Raw genomic sequence first — 20,868 nt, 5'->3', positions numbered from 1 at the left:
ATAGAGGATGGGATAGCGAAAGACACCCAAACAGAACAGCAACAAGAAAAAGAATTAAAAAAAATGAAGATAATTTGAAGAGACTATGGGACAACATTAAGCATAACAACATTCATATCATAGGAGTACCTGAAGGAGAAGAGGGAGAGCAAAAAGTTGAAAATCTATTTGAAGAAATAACGATGGAAAACTTCCATAACCTGGTGAAGGAAATAGACATACAACCTCGGCAAGTTCAGAGAGTTCCAAAAAAGAGGAACCCAAAGAGGCCCACACCAAGACATATCATAATTAAAATGCCAAAGGTTAAATACAAAGAGAGAATATTAAAAGCAACAAAAGAAAAGAAGTTAGTTACCTACAAGGGAGCACCCATAAGACTGGCAGCTGATTCCTCAAAAGAAATTTTGCAGGACAGAAGGGCTTAGCACAACATATTCAAAGTGATGAAAACCCACGATCTACAACCAAAATTTCTTTATCCAGCAAAACTATCTTTCAGAGATGAAGGACAAATAAAGAACTTCCCAAACAGGAAAGAGCTAAAAGAGTTCATCGCCACAAAGCCAGTATTACAGGAAATGTCAGAGAGACCTCTTTAAGAAGAAGAACACATGTTATCAAAAACATGAATAAAGAATGGTAATAACTACATATCTATCAACAAGTTATTTAAATAAAAAAAGAATTAAGTGCTTTAATCAAAATATAGGGTGGCTGAATGGATAAGAAAAGAAGACCCTTACGTATACTGCCTACAAGAGGCTCACTTCAGATTAATAGACACATACAGAGTAAAAGTAAAGGAATGGAAAAAGAGATCACCTTGATGGACCTAGAGGTTATTGTGCTGAATGGAGTAAGTCAAAGAGAATGACAAAAGCCATACAATTTATATACATGTGGAATCTAGAGAATAACGACAACAACAAAAATAGAAACAAACTCATAGACACAGAGGACATTTTGAGAGTCACCAGATGGGAGCGAAGTTGGGGTGGTTGTTGAAAATGAGGAAAAGGATTAAGAAGTACAAATGGGTAGTTACAAAATAGTCATGATGATACAAAGTACAGTACAAGGAATATAATCAATAACATTGTAACAAACATGTATGAGGAAGAGAGGTACTAGATTAATTGGGGTGATCACTTTGTGAGCTATACAGATCTCTAATCACTGTGCTGTATACCTGAAACTAATATAATATTGTATCTCAACTATAACTGAAAAATAAAAAAAAAAATTAGTTAAAAAAGCCTATACAATAAGGTGTTATTGTACTAGCCACTACTGAAAATGACTGGAGCTTCATTCTATTAGAACTGTTCGAGGAGCCATGTAGAATGTATCACATATTGCCTAACCAAAAAGGCATATATCAACTGAATTCTACTCTCTATTGACCAAGCAGCTGTTTTCAGAGAGCAATTAGTACCCTGCAGTAGAAAGTTTAGTCTTCCTCCAGAATCTAAAGTTTTTGCTGTGACCCTCTTAGTACTTAACAAAAAACTCACACAGCATTCTTATCCAACACCAAATATGCTAGATCTTATTGCTTAAGTAAGAAAGCAGTTTGAGTTAAAATCTGGACTTGCCGTAGAACCCTCTCTTGCTCTGAGCCCTACTTGAAACTGACAGCCTTTAAAGCTATGTGATAAAATGTCTTGGAACATTTCCAAATGTAGTATATGCAGCTCCTAAAATTCAAAATAACCTACTATATGCTGGAACTCTTTCTTAGTTGTAGAGCTTTAAGGAGCAACAACTTTTTTATAATCTTAGATGGAATGTCCTAGGATGTCCCAGAACATCGAACTCCAAAAATCTTCACCAATTTGACAGACCGTTAAAATGTGGAGTACTTTATTTCTCATCCTTTGGCAGGTATTTATCTCACTGTGGCATTCAGAGTACTTGCTACTGCCTTTTCAAAAGGTCAAAATGACATGACGTAATCAATAAAATAAATGAATACAATGTTCTGTAGATTACCGAGACAATCAGTTTTCCTGTGCACTACAGTGCTGCAGAGTATGAAAGAGTTAATCCTGACCCAGGATGAAGAAGTACATGTGTATTGCTGTCCATTCCATATAAAAGTAAACTTTAAATTCTTCTTCTTGATGAAAATTGAAAAGAATTTATATGCCGGATGTCTAGCTGCCTAACAGTGTCAGAAGTGTGTTGACTTGTTTCAATGAAGACACCAACCACATCCGACCCAGCAGCAGCATTGATTCAATATTTTATCACAGTCTACCATCATCTGCCATAATACAGCTGAATTTTTAGGTATGTGTGAACAATATTGGGGCATGATCGAGACTACTGCTCTGTCATTGTCAAGTCTTTGATGGTAGTACCTAATCTCTGAAATTTCTCCTGGGATGCAGTATTACTTCTGATTTAATATTTTGGTTTGAGAGGGACAGTTTTATAAGATTCCACTGGTTCTTCCTACCATAATGACTCTGACTTACTCCACAAGTCAGATAAACAATGTAAAAATCCTGCCAGCTGCTAAGTATGTCCGTCCCAATTATTCACATGGGAGTCTGGAGAAATAACCATAGGCCCACTTATCTGCGCTGGGACTCTATTTATCATTTGGCTTTTATAAGCCCCAGGTCTAACCATGTTAGCATTACAAGTCCATTGATTTCAGTGCCAGCTCAAACTTTGTACCTTCAATGGCCCACTAAAAGTCTTGGCATTCCTTTTCCTCCATCTCAAATTACTATGACAAACGGCCACAAATTCCTTTGGAGAAGGATTCAGATTATATTTTTGGTGTAAGCTTCTAGTGCTTTTGCTAGGTCCTTCCTCAAAGGAACCTGGCTTCCCTTTCAAACAATGAATGTTGGCTCTGTGAACTAGTTTAGATTTGGAACCTGGAGGAGTAATTGCAATTTTTTTTTATTATAGTGTAAAATGTCAATCTCCTCTTCACTGGGTGTCATTTTTGCCCATTTATATGAGTCAAGTGCCACTCTAGACAGTTACCTCTATATTTTACCTCTAAAGACACCATAATCTATTATCTATCACCGTAAAGCCTTGTAGATAAAGAAAGGCAACTTGGTTGTTACTCTACCATTACTACTCATTACAGTCTTTATATCTACATTGACTTTGTTGGCAAAGTGTTACCACCTAGTCTCTGCCATTTCAGAATCCTATCAGCCTGTTGATTTTAAAGATTCTTGTTCCATGGCAGCATCCTCTATTGCAACCCCAGTCTGCAGAGGACAGCCACCTTTGAGCTTCTCAAAGATGCCAGTGCCCATTTGACCAGTGCATTTTTCATGGTAACAAGATTGTCCTTTCGGAACTCTCTAAAAATAAATCTCATGTAATAAATCTATGATAACATTCCCATCTCCCTGAGCCTTCTGAGCCCTTATTCAATGTTCTGCAGAAGCAGTTCCTGTATTTCTATCTCATTTACTGTAAGTCATCATGTTGGGTGTCTAAATTTCAAAAAGCCATCATAACAGAATATTCTTAAAGATAATTAATCCCAAGTCATGGAAGAATGCTTCCACTTTAAATTCTCCCTGACCCAACACTATCAAAATCCAGACCCATACATATTATAGCTAGCTAAAAATCCATTAGTTAAAGTCAGGCATATGACCAAGACTAACTTCAATGGGAGGAGCAGGAATACTCCACCCACTATACTGTGTTACCTGCAATTGTGTAGTGATGACAGCAATAGCTTAGGCTTATTAAGTTTATAGACAAAATTATTATTATTTATCAACAACTCAATAAAAAAATATGATATTTTACTCAGTATTTACTTTTTGCTTGGTACTCTGCTAAATGATCTACATGTATTATCTCATTAAGTATATTAACATTTTTTGAGCAAGTGTCTCATGTGTATGTTTCTTCTAAGCATGAGTGTCCGTGGAATTAAAAAAAAAAGATGAACTCTGAAATAACTATAAATTGATTCAGATCTTCTGAGGAACAAAAACAATTCTCTATAGTCATGAGGATTTTCATTAAATAAAAAAAAAATGGGGATAAAATGGGGATACTGGAAGCAAGACATATGAGAAGTTTTAGAGTATATTAAAGCTTTGAACCAAAAAAGTTTTCCATATTCTATATAAAATTCAATAAAAATAAAGCTATTTGAAAATATGACAGCGACCACCAGAAAGACTGTAAGTGCTTCTTCCTAAGCAAGCTATGGTGAATATATTTATCCATGTAATCATGAATATAATAAAGGTGGATATTGCCAGAGGATGAGACAGAGTGTGTATATATGTGTGGGATGGAGAGACTGTAAAGGTAGTTATTGATATGGAATTTGTGATTAATAAATTTCTGAATGCCTGTCATAAACCCTTTCTCATTTCTACCCAAAGAATCATTAGAAAAATATTAGTTGTTTTAGTTGGAGAGTCTCTCACATGATGCTGCAGACAGATCCAGGCTAGATGGATTAATCACAGATTTTAAAAAAGTAAAATATGTTTAATTCTATAAACTATGAGCAGAAATACATATAATATGTGATCATTTCTGATTAGATAGCAGGTACCAATTCTGCCCACTTAACTGAACATAAATCCAAAAATCTAATATCTCTATTTTTCATGTTCATGCATTAATATTATTTTTAAAAATTTAATACTGAATAAAAATAAGGAACTATGAACCAAGACACACAAAATATTTGGAAAGGACAACACACACATAGCAATAATGGTTTCAAACTGAAGAACCTGTTACCAAAGTTTGCTAAGATTTTCATTATGGTAAGAATGAATCTACATAGAAAATTCATGAGAATAAAAACATCAATAACTCTGCACAGTCTTGACTGTCAAGAATATATTTATATAGTAATCAAATGACTGAATATAATCCCATTATAAAATTGAAAAATGGTATTGCCTTATGTTTTTTAGCCAAAAAGCAAACACTCCCTAGGGATGAGCCGTAATAAACTAGTAGACAGTTTTAATGCTTCATAGATTAGTGTTTTAAATATACACAATTATTTTTTAAAAGCTGATCTCCAAAATATTTTGGTGATGAAAAATATTATTCAGATGAAATCTTATTAATAAAGCCAACACATAAAGGTAGAGCTGTTTTGGTTGATGCACAAATTTTTATCTTTGTTTTATTTTATTTTTGAAAAGAGAAGGCCTTCCAAATATGCATACCCATGTTTGCTATTAATATAAATTCAAAGATCCTCATATTCTAGTGATTACAATAAAGCTGGCTTCCTGTCTGAGTAGTCTGAAATAATCAAAGTGCCTACTGATAAGTTCTTTGTAAAAGTCTGCCATTATTTCTACCCCATAGTCTCATTTTAAGAACAATGTAATGTAATTAAAATCCTAACATTTATTTAGGTGGAGGATATAAAAAGCTCATTTTCAAATTCATAAAGAAGGGAAAAAATTTTGAGGCTAATTAAGGAAATACTGAAAAACAATGAGAAAAGACCGACTTGATTTCCTATATATCAAAATATATTGTAAACTTATAGAAATTAAAAAGCATAACATGGTAAAAAAAGGCATAACTAGAATGATAGTATAGAATAATGCAATTTTGCTAGTGATAAAATTTTAAAATATTAAAGTTTTAAAAGTTTTCTCATCAAAAGAGAAATAATTTGTAACTATGTATGCTGAAAAATGTTAACTAGACTTACGGTGATAATTACTTTGCCATATACACAAATATCGAATCAGTATGTTGTACACTTGAAACTAAAATAATGTCATATGTCAATTATACCTCAAGTTCAAAAAAAAGGAAAAAAATACCTTTTTAAAGCTATCAAGTGTAATGTCGACTATCTTGATAGATTAGGACAGAGTGAAAAAATGAGAAGATAAAACACTAGACTAATATTTCATCTGATGGACAAAACCGGTGCCCAATCATCAAATATATAGATAACTATAAGCTATTAGAAAACAAGCATACAATGTAAGATGTATTGATATGAAAAAGGCGGAGGTACAAAATTTAGAAGCCGCAAATAAAAAGATAAAATAACTCCTCTTTTAAAAACAAAAACCTCTAAATAAAAATAACACACACAATATTAAAAGACAACACACTGAAAGGTAAAATGTGTAACATATTTAATAGATATTAAATTTAATTATATAGAATGTAAAAAGTCCCCACAGGGATCACACAATGAAAACCACTAGGCTGAATCTATACTTCTCATGGTCTTTTTTTTTTAATGAAAATGAAACATGAACATATATAATTAAATTTATGAAGATGCACTGAACAGGACTAGAAAGTAATATTTCAAACTATTTAATATTTATCTCTGGGAGGTGGGTGAGAGAATGAAGGGAAACATTCATGTTAAATGCCTTACTGTTTAAAATCATTTATAAGAGGACTATATTATAATTTATTTGTTATTGGTATGATAATATCGAGCCAGAGAGAGAAAAGAGGAAGGGAGAGAGGGAGAGAGAGAGGAAGGTAGAAAATGAAAAGAAAAATGAGTAACCGAATCCTGAAATTATAGACGTCTAATGTTAGATTGGTAGATTTACTGGCAAACCGTTATCTCCTTTCTTTCTTACATCCCCATGTACTTTTATAATAAATTCTCATTAAATGGGCAATCTGAACATAGTTCTAGTCCTTGCAAGTGAAAAAATCTAATTAACAGAGATATAAAGGCTCTTCAAAGCATTAAAATACAAAAATATTGAAATTTATTTAAATGAATCTAATTTAAAGTAGGCTATAAGAATGCTTAGAACTATTTTTTGAATCTCCTTATTTTCATACCTACACATTCAACTCTAAAATTTAGTCTAAGCAGAAATTACTTAAAAATAATAAAAAGCCAACATGTTTTATTATGTGTTAATATAATGCTTATTATGTGCCAAGAATGTATAAATGTATGTGTACATACATAATATATGTATAAATATAGTTCTAATACACATTTAACTCTCAACAAGAGTCTATGATATAGAGATGATGAATCATCCCCATCACATAGGTAGGAAAGCTGAGGCACAGAGAGCAGAGAGGTAAAGGACCTTCCCCAAAGACACAGTAGTAGTCCTGGTGGATCCAGGGTTCTATCCAGGCATTCCGGTTCCAGTGTCATGCTCTCAACACTGCATTATAGTGACATCTCCTTCACTTATTTTAATTCCCTTGGATACATCAGTATTGTCAGGCCACTACACATTGCCAAACAATATATATTTTAAATAAAATTTTTAAATTTTTATTTTAAAAATGTTGCCTTAGAGTATTTCTGAAAATGGAAATCCTCCTGACTTTCATTATCACAGGAATATGCAAAAGATTAATAAATCTCCCGGAGTGAATGAGGCATTCTCTTCCACTGAGCTTCCAACTATTATTATATTCAGATTAGACAAAGCTGGAAAAAATCTTTCCAGCTTCATGGTATCAGCCAGGAAAAATCATGCTCAGGACCAGCTGCCAACAGCATGTCCTTCGGTGTTTGGTCAGGATGCCAAGGCCCAGCTGTTCTGTCAGCCTTCCTTATACAGTTTGTTGACAAAGAAGAGCCCCAGTTAATTTTTCAAAAAAGCTATATGAGCCGAAACTGATTCACCTGCAAACACGTGATCTATTTCTAGGAATGAAGAAATAACAATATCGAAACAATACATTTTTCTTAAGATCAGAACACATTGAAATGTTTCCAAAAATAAAACTACTTGGAAAAAATATATAAGGCAATAATCTATTCCTTTGTATCAGAACTTATTTGAGGATGGCTAGAGATCAAAGATGTATGGAGAAAATAAAAATAAAAAAATTCTAATATTAAGGGAAGATAAGGATAGAGATAAAGGGAGCAGAATTGCTGGGATGACTTTAAAACAGATATAAGAAGTTGCATTTTTTTAAGTAAAATTTAGGAGAAGGCGCAGAATTGGGCACAGTCAGTGTGGGAATAATGAGATATCAATGAGTCTTCTCTTGCCATAGACTAACTCCCATAAAGCAATTTGTGGCTTCTTTTAGGTTTATTTAGACTTTCTTGTTTTGATCCCAACTTTTTGATTCTGGAATTCTTATTCTATGTAATAAATACAAAAATATAATGAAATCATAACAACATTAAATTTTCTTTGACATAATATTTTGAGTTAATGCTATAATTTTTTAATTTTAGCAAAAGTATTTTCACTGGACTACATTGTTTTCTCCATAAACTATAAAATAAAAATGTTTAAATATCAGTTTCTTTGTCTATATCAAGTTTTAACAATTATTGCTTTTAAACTATACATTTAGTTTTATAGTCATTTTTTTCTACCTAGTCTAATTATATTGGATAAAATTTTGTAGAACTCAGTTTTATTAAAACAATTTTGTTCTTTAATCAATTTTCAGTGGATAGCAAATGATATAAATTGAAATTTTAGCTATTGTGAACCTCAATATTTTTAATAATTTTTAATAATTACGTTTTCTAGATTATTTTTACTGTTTTCCATTTTACCAACAGTATTAGCTTTATAAAACACATTTTACCATTTTAGTTTTAGGTATAGGCTCGTCTATCAATCTATTGCTTCATTCTGAGAAGAGTACATGCTTATTTTTATTTTTCTGCAAGGTCGAAATGGTAGTCAAAATATCCTTGAGTATTAAGAGTTAAGGAAGGCAAGGACAGAACTCAAGGTTAAAATGATGAGTTCAGGAAATCACATTGCTCTTTACTTTCCCCTATATAGTTGTATTAGCTGGATTTTTTTTCCCTGTAACATAAATACGTGTTAAATATGTAACTTTGTCTACCAAATGATACTTTTCCATCATAGCATTTGTATTGATTACCAATGTATATTTTGAACTAGTCAGGTTAAATATATGACAGTAAGAATTGGCAATTAATGAGTGAAACACCCTGAATATTCTGTATCTGAATTAAATTTTTACATTATAGATACATAGCCTAAGTATATTATCTTATATCTAACCCTTTCTTTCACTCCTACAAGCTTCTTCTTTGCTCATTGTTTATAAATTTTGTGCCCTTTGACAGTCTTAATATCTGTTCCTGCTACTAAATTAGCTTATGAAAGCTGTAGTGCATGACTCTGAGAGTCTGAATGCATAGAACACCTGCAAACATTTGTTTTTCAGAGTTGTCTATGAATATAATAACTAGGTGTAGGAAAGTACATGTGACCTCGTGCACCACATTTTTCAGAACAAATGCTTCCTCGGCTGCAATTATGTCATCATGAAATCATGTTTCACATTCTAAAATAAACTCATTGCCACATAAATTGTTATCTTACTAAGATATTTTTGTAGCTGTCTTTTTAACAGCTTCCTTAGAAGTGTCTTCCAAATGTCTCACAATACCAAAACAAAAATTTCTTTTTTTATCTTATCCACATGAATACTTCAGACTTGAATGTTCAGCAACCACCACTCTTATGCTGTATTATGACACACATGTACTTGAATTTTATACACACAAATATTTTTAGCTAAATCTTGTAAAATATACACTTTTGACTTCAAAGAGAGTTTTCCCCAACGTCACGGTTCGGGGCTCACCTGTGGACGTGGATGTCCAGTGACCAGACAGGTCAATTCTAGAGTTTCTCCTTCGCGTATAGTGTAGACTCTTTCGGAGTAGCGCTCCTCCTCGATGTTACAGGCCAAGCCTGAATGCACAATACGAACCGTGGGGGGAGCTGTTGAGTCAGGAAGAAAGACAAGATACAGAAAAAAGCATAAGTACACTATCTTCCCATGAATCATCCTCATTGTAAGAGCAATTCTTATTAGACTTAACCATAGTCAGATCCATCAATTTTAGCGCTCTGAGAATCCCCTAGGGATTAAATATTTTGCTGGATAGAAAGTTTTGAATTTAACAGTCATGGATACATCCTGAAAATGGCAGCAGGGAACAGGCTAGTGAGAGAAAACTGTTGATTCAGAAATTCACCATCATTACAAAACCACATGATAAAATTTGATTGTCAAAGCATGAGAGATCCCTTCTTTTTTGAAATGCAAATTTTAATATAGTAAAGGATATTGTCTAAAAACTAGTAGTGGAAAAAAATAAAGATCATTGGTAAGAACAAAGAAATTTGAAGACAAATATTTTTCTATTAATTTTATAAGCCCCATGGTGCAAATAAGAAGCTAAGTAATGAGAAGATTTGATTATCAGGAATTGAACACCAACTTAATTTTCAACAGACTCCTGAACTGACATGAGTGAAAGATGATCATTAAATTAAGCCACAGAAGTCAATAAATCCTTGATTCCTAAATGTAAAATTCTGATTTACGAGAGACTAATTCTCATGAAACTGACCAATATACTAATTTTCTTCTGCTTCAGTACCACACAAGCCCGTAATATTTGACTAGCACACATTGATTCACAAGTCACTGGAAACCCACTATATGCAAAAAACTCTTTGGGTCATAACAAACTTACATAAGGAGATATGCTTCCTGTCACCAAAGAGATTACTGTTAGTAACTAGCTTCAAATTTAAGATCATCCCCATTTGTGAATTTAATATTTTTGTCTGTAATACGTTTAGGAGTAGAGGAAAAGAGTTATCTTAATTAAAGGCAAGTGAAAATGCTATATATATCTCCACGTAAAAGACAGTAGTACTCTGAAAAAATTTCTGGTAATAATTTCAACCTAAACCGCAGTTTTATTAGTAGAGGCTGTGGTTCCTAAAAAATTAATGTAAACATATTTAGGTTTTTTAATATAATTTTAAAAAGATCATGAATTTTATAGAATTTGATGATAAACTTGATGATCCTACAGAGGAAATAAAATGATTATGTCTTATGGAAAAAAATCTTTCTAGGAAAATCTGTTTTGAAAATTAAAAAAAAAACTTTATTATCTAATATTTTGGTTTATATAATACAAATGTATGGAACACTCATAGAGTTTGATTATAGAAAGGGACATATTTTATTATCCTTTTCAATTTCAAAGAGAAACTGAATAGAAAAGCCTACTTATGGGTAACAAAAAACTGGTTATTTCGATTTTTTTCTGGATACTCAAGCAGAGTCTTGTCTTTCAACCTTCAAATTCAGGATTCCGCTCTCCAATATCCAGCATCAAGTGACATGTAAAAACATCCAACGGTAGGGCAAGAATAAAGATTATTTTTAGAAGAGTAGGTCTTACATTTAATATATACAATACACTCCCCCAAGAACTTGTTTAAAATACAGATTCATAGATATACACACAGACCTGTTATGTGGGCATAAAATCCCAGGAATTTGCATTTTTACTGAACATCTCAGAAAATAACATAACAGTGCTACTTAGACCAGATTATCAGAAATAATTTTCTGGGTCTTATAAACATTTATAGACTAAGGGAAAATACTCCAAAGGATAAAAAGTCCTTTTTCTTTTATTTTTGTTTCAAGTAACTAAACTTTATGCTATGCATCATTTTGTTGGTTTGAAAAATTAAATGATGCTTAAACAAATCAAATGTGTTGTTTGATCTAAAAATACAATTAATTATTCATTTTCTACCATGTCTTTGGACTCTGTCTAGACATTGTAATAATTTGCTTAGTCTTATGACATTAGGAATTTTTATCTGTAATGTTCGGGTGTTCTGTTATATTTCACACAATGTTTCCTACAAATCATTTCCTACAGTGATCAAATTTAAACTTCAGTTAAGACAACTAACACTAGAGAATTATTTATTTTTAAACATCTCTCTTATATAACCATATTCATATTATAAAGGTTACCAAAGTGATGATAATCAATAAACACTTGCAAAATATAAATAGAAAATAGTTTCATTACCCTAAAATATACTTCTGTGCCAAATTTAGCTTAATAAGTGATAGACCCCAAGTTTATTAATACATCTAATTATATAGTAACATGACATCCTTCCCAGACTAATTTACACTTGTTATTTTTGTTTTAATTTCAAGTCAATGAATAGTATTGCTATTTTTAAGATATATCTTTCAAAGCATCATTATGCAAATAAGTAGCTTTATTTAAAACATTTAAATTATACAGTCAGCACATTGTGTTCATTTACAAGGGTTAATTTTCTGCTATTTTCTTCTATATTTTAACACATTCTTGGAAAAAAATAATAGCCTATATAGTGTAATCATCATGAACCTAACACCTATTTTATGGGATGGTAGAAAATTCTACCAAATTATAAGTGTTGAAGATGTATTTTTCCTAGTATGCTTTAAAATATATGCTCAGTACTTCAGGTTGGGGGATGGGTAAAAAAGATGTAAGGAATTAAGAAGTACAAATTGCCAGCTATAAAAATAGTCTCAGAGATATAAAGTACAACATAGGGACTACAGTCAATAATACTGTAATAACTACGTGTGGTGCCAGATGGATACTAGACTCACCGGGGTGATCAGTTCCCAAGGTATATAAATGTCTAATCACTATGCTGTATACCTCGAACTAATATTGTATTGTATGTCAACAGTAACTGAAAAGTAAGTAAAAAATAAATACATATATGCTCAATACTTCAGCTGCTCAAAGATATGATGAACATTTTAGAAGCTTCCATTAACTCTTTTAGTGGGCAGAAAGCTCAACCTAAAAGGTCTTAGAACTCATCTGAGTCAATGTTCTTATTTCCAAATTAGGGAAGTAAAGTGTAAGGACATTGAGGGGAAGCAGGGTTTGCCACCCAAAATATGCCTTTTGGGATATTGATTATTTTAAGCTGGTTATTTTTAAGAAATAAAGACTCAGAAAGAACCTTTGACCTTCCTTCTAACTACCTAAAGGAATTTAGATAGAAGACCTGCTCCAGGAAGTGAGCCATCATCATAGATAACTATGGTTTAATGTGAACTAGTGTGCAATAGACAGGGCGGAACCCAGCAAGGTCCTTTTGATCAAAGTCCTCTCTGTGTCCCATTGTTAAAGATGACCCAGGAAATATTTGTTTACCAAACATTTGCTTTTCCACCTCCATGTGAATTGCCTTCCTTCTCTTTGAAGTCCCAAACCACAACCCCCACTTTTCGTTAGCTCAAGATGGCTATAAACCTTAACTCCACATCTGTCCTCTGGGTCTCATATTCTTATGAAACCCTCATGTGTACATAGATAAGTTTGGCTATTTTTTCCTGTTAATTTGTCTCATGTTAATTTGATCATTAATTCAGCCAGAAGAATTTGGTAAGGTAGGAGGAAAAGTAATTTTTCTGCCCCCACAAAATCAAGTGACCTAGCCACGAGTCTGCAGCTAGTTGTGGCCTAAATGAGAACAGAATCAGGGGCTCTCTTTTCTTTTCACTACCTCATGCCATTGAAACTATGTCTGACGTAGTTAAATTAGGGTTCTAAATAACACCCAGACTAACCAAGACTAGACTGTAGGAATAAAAAAAAAAGACTGAGAAACTGTTTATGAACTAGTTGAAGCACCATAACGTATATGATATAAATAGTATAATTGCCAGAAGCTTAACTGATATACAGTTGTATTCACCATCCTGACTCCAAGCCCTGCCATATCCATGAAATCTTACAACTGCCAAAATAATATTTTGAAATTCCTATTTCATCATGTCATTTTCTTGCCTTAGAATCTATAATGTGTCCCAGTTACATTTCACAGAGTCTTAATTCCTCTATACGGCATCTAGGTACCCAGTAAACTAGGGGTCCCCAACCCCTAGGCCAGACCAGTACTGGTCCATGGCCTGTTAATAACTGGGACGCACAGCAGGAGGTGAGTGGCACCCTGAGAGAAGCTTCATCTTTATTTGGAGCCCCTCCCCAACTCTAGCATCATCTCCTCAGCTCTGCCTCAGATCATCAGGCATTAGATTCTCATAGGAGCACCGGTCCCTGGTGCCAAAATGGTTGGAGATTGCAGCTGTAAAAGGTCCTACTGCTATTCAACTTGAAATCCCAGTTCTCTGTAACATCACCCCAACATCAGTGGGAAGGTAAAAAGCACCGAATTCTGAGCGTCTTTGCTCATGATGCTTCCTCATCTCTAATTACAAGACTGCTATATGGACCAATGTTTCTGACACCTTCTTGAATTACTTAGCAAAAATTTCCTTTTCTTTTCTTCAGCAGATGCATACCTCCCAGCGAGTCTCCTTTCCCTTAACATCATAACATGAAATTGGTACCTCTTTGCCAGGAGGAGCATCATTTTTGGCATCTATCCCATATCACATAATTTGGAGCACAGAGTAGGTGCTTAATAATTAATTTATAATTTATTTTATCAGACATCACTATAATGACACCAACCTCATTTTTTAACGAAATATCAACTATCATGGCACTGAATTTACTTTAAATATAAACACAGTTTGCAATACTATATTTGAAGCAAGACACATTTTATCCTCAGCCTCATTGGAAAAAGCCTCAATTCATCATCCTGAAATTGGACTAAGGGTTATGATTCCCTTTGCCCTGTAGAGTCAGCAATAAATTAAAATGTTAAAATATTGCATGAGACTCATATTCATCCAAATCTGCTTGCAGTAAAGCAAATCCCATTACATAAAATCTTTCCTAACACTAATGACATCAAGTCCCTTAATTTGAGTAAGCTGGCTTAGGGTTCAAGAGTTCAGCCTAAAAGGGCAAAAGAGAGACTTTTTTTTTTTTTTATCTTGTTAGAGTATACTTTTGAAAGTTAAACTGAATTCTCTCTATATTCTGCTGGAGAGAGAACACAAATAAATTATTCTCTAATGACAACAATCAGGAGTATTTTCAGCCTTTCATCTCATATACAGACTTTCAAGCATGTATTTATTGAGCAACTGCTATAGATCAGACACAAGGCTATGTGCTGAGGACATGAGGATTAATGCTGTGTACTGTACCATCTAGGAGCTTACAGCCTACTGGATCTGTCCAATTTATTAAAAGAAAGAGCAAACAAAACAAAACAAAACAAAACAAAACAATTATAGTTGAACAGAATAGGTATTCTAACAGAAGAAAGTGAAAAGTGCTATAAGAGGAGAAAGCAGAACATGACAAAATTTGCCTGGAGGGTTCTAACAGTTTTCACAAAGTCAGTGGCATTTAATGCAGCTTATAAAGATGCATATGGTAAGAACAAAAAAGAAAGGACATTCCAGTGAGAGGAAATAGTGTGTTCAAAGGCATGTCTGTAAGAGACTGCCTGCAGTGTTTAGGAAATAACTACATTAAAATGCAGTCCATGTAGTTTATAGTTTACTGCAAACCTTAACACTGGTACCACTTTCTCAACTCACCGTATATCTCCAGACACAGGAGAGATACTGTAGAGTCCCAGGAATAGAAATGAGAGGAGAGGCCTACTTGAGGGCTTGTTACACAAGACTTAGGGATTAACTGAACGTGGGGGTGAAGGAGAGGAGTTTAGATGACACCAAAGTTTATATTTAGGTTATCTAGGTGAACTAAGATAATTTTTAAATAGAAGATACTCTCTTAATCACCATGGACCACACATTACTCAGAATTGAGAGAGGCTTGAGATGAGGGGCTCTGAGGCCAAATCATGGAGGACTTTGTAAGAGTGAGGACTTAGATGCAAAATGTTTTTGATGAAGAAGCTTTTTCCAGTAACAGGAACTCTCTTGAAGGACACACTGTTATTTGCCAGTAATTGGTTTGGTATCACGAGTTTTCTCTCCTCTAAGAACTATAAGTAATAGCTTTGTACTTTGTCAAATCCCTCAAATATCTGATCCAATTATTCTCTGGGGTCAAGTTGCTAGTAAAATTTGTCACTCTTCTACAGTGGTCAAGGTAACTTATGTTCTTGGTTCAGGTCATAGATCTGGGATAAGTAGTATGGAAGAGAGGGATTCTTGCCGGACCCTTCGTAGAAGCCCTGGTAAAGAGATCAGTAAACCACTCTGCCCAGAATCCCTCACACACTCTAGATTCTGTGGGGTGGGGGAGAGAGAGAGAGAGAAAGGACGTCTCACATCTTATTACTCTCCCATGGTCAGACAGATAATAGAGATGGCATTGTTACTTAACACCATTCTCTTAGCAGTCATTCAGTTGGGCTTGTAAAGCAAACACAACGATAATCACATTTTTTTTCCATTTTTATTTTAAGTGATTATATGATTTCATAAAACATTTCTCAGTTTTCTACATCTTACATTTAGCTAATTGGCACTGCCATTAATTAGTCTCTTCTGCTTATGTCACAATTTCCAATAGCATATGTGAAGAGTACTTCTAAAAAATGAGGTCGTCCTTTCTCATTTTCTCTCATTCCTGAGTTACTAATCTTCTCCCTTCTTCCTTTTTCACAATGATCACTCTGTGTGACTTTTAAATTAAGTATTGTGTCTAAAGGTCTCATCCATAATTATTCCTTTGCCTAATATCATCCTCCTTAGGCCCATATTCCATATTCCATATTCTAATATCACAAACTCAAATATAGAAGAGATTATGAAGATTTGAGAGAGAAAGTAAAGAATTCGGTTTTAGATGCTGATAGTGACCTGAGAAACAATTGACAAATTGTTGCTGACCATAAAGATTTAGAGCTTTTAAATGGCAGTTGATGGTTTACAGCAGTAGAATAGATAAAATCTCTAAAACAGAGTAATGATAGAACCATGAAGAATATGAATTATTAATACAGAGAAGCCAAAGAATGATGTTTAGTATCATTATTAAGTCAGACAGGTAGACGGAAAACAAAGAAAATGTGGTGCTTTAAAAGTTACACAAAGAGATAGTCAAGCATGATAAAATGTCTAAAAATGTCACTTACTACAGAATTGTTGATTAAGAGAAGCACAGACAAAAGGTCGATCCTTTTGACAATTAGGAAGTTATTGGAAAATTTTGAGTGAGATATAGGTATAGAGTAGTGGGGTCAAAAAATGAAAGAGGTGAAGTTTGATTGAAAAGGAGAAAAGTCTTAGTAGGTCAAACCAAGATAAAGGCAAAAATTAAAACTGCTATTGAGGTTTACCAATATGTAAAGAGGAATAGTAAATATGAACTTGACTATTTTAGCAATAGTATAAACACCATCTCAAGATTGCAAAGAATAATAATTTACATTATAAGAAACAAACCATAATGTTCATATTTCCAAACTAACTGTAACTTTTTGTCAACACTGTATTATTTTTCTAGTATCTTTCATCATTCTTTTAAAATTAACATCCCTAAAATCTCCCTTTCTTTCTATTCTTTCTTTTATTTCTTTCTGATAGTTTATTCTTTTACAAGTTTATCTTTGACAACTTCTGTACCACATATGCAAAAATCTCTCAAAATTGTTCAATCTCTTCTACAAACAGAATCAATCGAGTTAATCCCCAAAGCATATAAATATGCTTAATCTCTCCCATATTAAAAAAAAAAAAAACTGAGACGAAATGACAACATTTATCTTTCCATCAACAGTCCTGCTCTTATCTCTCCTTTACAGTTCAATGATTAGAAATAATGGTACAAACTTTAAGCTATACTTCTGTACCTGCTTTGTAATCCACAGTCCACAGCAGTCTGGTTTCTGCTTTTTTATATTTTTAAAAAATAATAACACGGCAGGAAAATAGATCGCTTTGATTAACTATTAATTTTTTGTCACTATTTTGATCTCTTTTCTCTTCTTCAGTTTTAGTTAACCTCTCTCACTTCCATGCAAATATAAGGATCTTTTAAAATTATATACTTACTCTATACTTCAAAACAATATACTCTACTAGAGTTGACTCTTGAACAACACAGGTTTGAATGGCGAGAGTCCACCTATATTTTTTTCAATAAATAATTTTGGCCTTTTGTATCTGCAAGTTTTGCATCCAGAGGGTCAACCAATTTAGGATTAAAGACAATATTTTCACATTCCCAACCACAGATTCCCAACCTTGAATAGGAAAATACTGTTTTCAGTCCATAGTTGATTGAAATCTGTAGATGAGGAGAGCTTACTATAGTTAAATTTGGGGGGAGTTGTTATACTCAAACTTTTGACTGAACAGAGGTCAGCTCCCCTAGCCGCCTTGTTCAAGGGTCAACTGTATTACATCCCACTATTATAGTCACAACAACCATGAAATATAAACACATTTCCAAGCATACACATAAGCAAAATATTTAATTTGTATGTCTATTCCAATAATTTCCTCAAAAATCAGTTAAAATCTTTTTGTCATTATAATTTTAATACCAAATAGGACAATACCCTAATACCCAAACACATGGATTATTTTAAATCAACTTTTAGCTCATTTGATTTTTTTTGCTTCTATCTATTATTTTGAATTAAAAACTATTTTAGTATTAATGTAAACTTATTTCCACACCCCATCTTCCTCCAACCCTTACATTTGGTTACCACTGTATTCCTGTTTGCTGGAGAGAAATACTTTTTTATCTTTAATTTGATGGGCTATTAAATGAAAGTACTAAGGTCCTTTTGATTACTCTTGATTTCATCAAAAGAAGCTCATATCTACTTCAAATAACTCTGGTGAAAAGGTCTGAATTACTAAAGGTTTTGAATATTTTGTATTATTTCCTCAGCACATGTTGAGCATCATTGTTATAAATTAATTGAGCCACCCTGAGGAATTCTCCAAAGCTCAAAATCAGGTAAGAAAATTAAACCATGAATCCACTGGTTTTAGAAAGCAGTTGTTACTATTTCCTAAATAACAGAAGTTAACATGAGATTTTTAAGTTAGTGTTAATCAACAATTTAAAACAAAGAGTTTTAAAAAAATTCAAGTTATCTGTTTATATACAATAGATAGCATTTGAGAAGATGGGAGAAAGTTTGTCATCAAAAGAAAATGACATTTATTAATAATATAATTATGTACATAAGAATTTAAATAAAAAATAATACAATTTAAATATTAAAACAATGATAAAAGCAATATTTTTAGTAAAAAAAAAAACTACCTTTAATGCCATCTTTTAACATTTGCAAATAAAAGTACTAACTTCACAGAAAATTGAATATGTAACAGCAAAATATTAATCTGAATTTTCTTCCACAAAATAACAGATGTATCCTATTATTTTAAATGGAACACTATAAAATTTTTAAATTTCATTGCATGAAGGTTTCCACATTTGCAACTTCAGATGTAATTAGCATATCTTTCTTCATTTCATCTAGAACTGTAATCAATTAATATCTAAGTCTAAAACTTCAAAGTCTCTTGTATGTTATATAGATTTTTAAAAAATACAAGTTCCACTGAATCTAAAGTTCTTAACATTCTTTTCAAATACAGCATTTGACAACCTATGAGATGTATGCCAGAGAGGAACCATGGGCCACCAAATCTGACATTGCCATCCATGGCCACTAGTCATCTATATTCCTCAGTCTCTACATAGATATTCCCACCCCGAGCCCCTCACTATGTTCTACACAGTATTTTCCAGGATAAATATTTGACCCAGGTCAGGAAAATATCTGAAATATTTTAGTGATCTCCTATTTTATCCATAAATGACTCGTGTGAACTAAGCTAGGTACCCCAACTTAAGGTGAAGATTGGGAACTACACTTTCCTTTTCTTGGGTAGAAATGTGGTATTCCATACACAAACTCTTGGCTTTCTATTGGATCCTATGCAATGTTCTGAATTGCCACCAACTTAAGTTTGAGTATGTCTATACTTCATCAGTAAATTTTAGAAAACAAACACAAAACAGACAAAAAATCACTCCAGAAATTTTGGAGGCTAGACCATAGACTGAAAACAAAACAAAACAAATCAAAACAGCTGAGATAGACATGCTCTTGCTTTTATGGTACCATTTTTATGGTACCATTGAGTCAAGAATGAGGAAAAATGAAGGAGACGGGGAAACTACCTAACACTGCCAAGAGGGAGGCAACATTTAATCCTTAAAAACTTCGATTAGGTCTCTTCCCCTTCTCTAAAATCAAACTCATGAAATAGCTTACTCTTAATAATGTCAGGAGCCATATATCATGTGATCAGTGAACCCTCAAAGGGTTTTTGAACCGAATCTTCCTTTCTTCTTATTATCAAAGTATCTTACAGGAGTAGGACTCCTGAAGCCACAGGTACTAACTACATCAGTTTTAAGCCCCTCTGGATTGAATACATACTTAAATATACTCACCTGTCTCTAAAATTAAGAGCTTTTCAGCTTTGTTGGAAAGAATCACAAAGCCCCAGAAAATACTAACTACAATAAAATTAGTCTCATCATCGTGCTCCAACCTTAATCGCAAATTAGATATTTTGAAAAAGCCATTATTTCTTCCCATCTATCTCATTAAAAAAACAAATGAGATTTACTACAGAATATGCCAAAAATGAAAACTTCAATTTGTTTCACCAAGAGTGGCAACGGCAGACAGAGAATTTTGAGAATATAACCTGCCAATTGCCACACTGTTTCTCTCCATTGAGAAATTACTGTCATTGCCTTTCACTCTCCCCAAGAAAGACAAGGTCTTCAGCATGTAACAAAAATGGCTTTTGGACCCAAGAATAGAGAAATCGATGTGATAGTGACACAAAACCTAAAGTCCCCTTCTCAACCAGACGGAAGAGTGATAATCAAATAAGCAAAAATAATTCAGACTCCACCAGGGTAAAACTCTCATGGACTGAGAATTTAGCAAATGCCAGGCACCCGTGCAACACATGTTATTTTCAACGATCTCTAGTTCTTTCTAAAACCCTAAAAAGTAAATTTTTAATTTCCATTTGAAAAAATGAGAAACCCCCCCAGAGAAGGTCAGTGTGAATTGTCAAAATTTAGTTTTAACTTTAGTTCTGCCTTGTATTAGAAACAAATTTTGTTGC

The 20,868-nt window shown here is 33.2% G+C and overlaps 1 protein-coding gene across 3 annotated transcripts in view; it reads right to left on the bottom strand.

Moving 5' to 3' along the window:
- MDGA2 (MAM domain containing glycosylphosphatidylinositol anchor 2) overlaps window positions 1–20,868 on the bottom strand; it is a 772,964-nt gene that overhangs the window by 426,611 nt on the left and 325,485 nt on the right. For all 3 annotated transcript variants that reach the window (XM_039856637.1, XM_039856638.1, XM_039856639.1), the window contains one exon: window positions 9,589–9,728. In XM_039856637.1, the coding sequence (XP_039712571.1) occupies window positions 9,589–9,728 (140 nt within the window). Of the gene's footprint in view, window positions 1–9,588; window positions 9,729–20,868 lie in introns of those variants that run through there.

The sequence above is a fragment of the Pteropus medius genome, unplaced genomic scaffold (assembly GCF_902729225.1).
Source record: "Pteropus medius unplaced genomic scaffold, Ma_sr-lr_union100, whole genome shotgun sequence".
In the NCBI taxonomy this organism is placed as follows: Eukaryota; Metazoa; Chordata; class Mammalia; order Chiroptera; family Pteropodidae; genus Pteropus; species Pteropus medius.
Note: the sequence above shows the minus strand (reverse complement) of the source record. Positions and strands in the feature narration are given on the sequence as shown.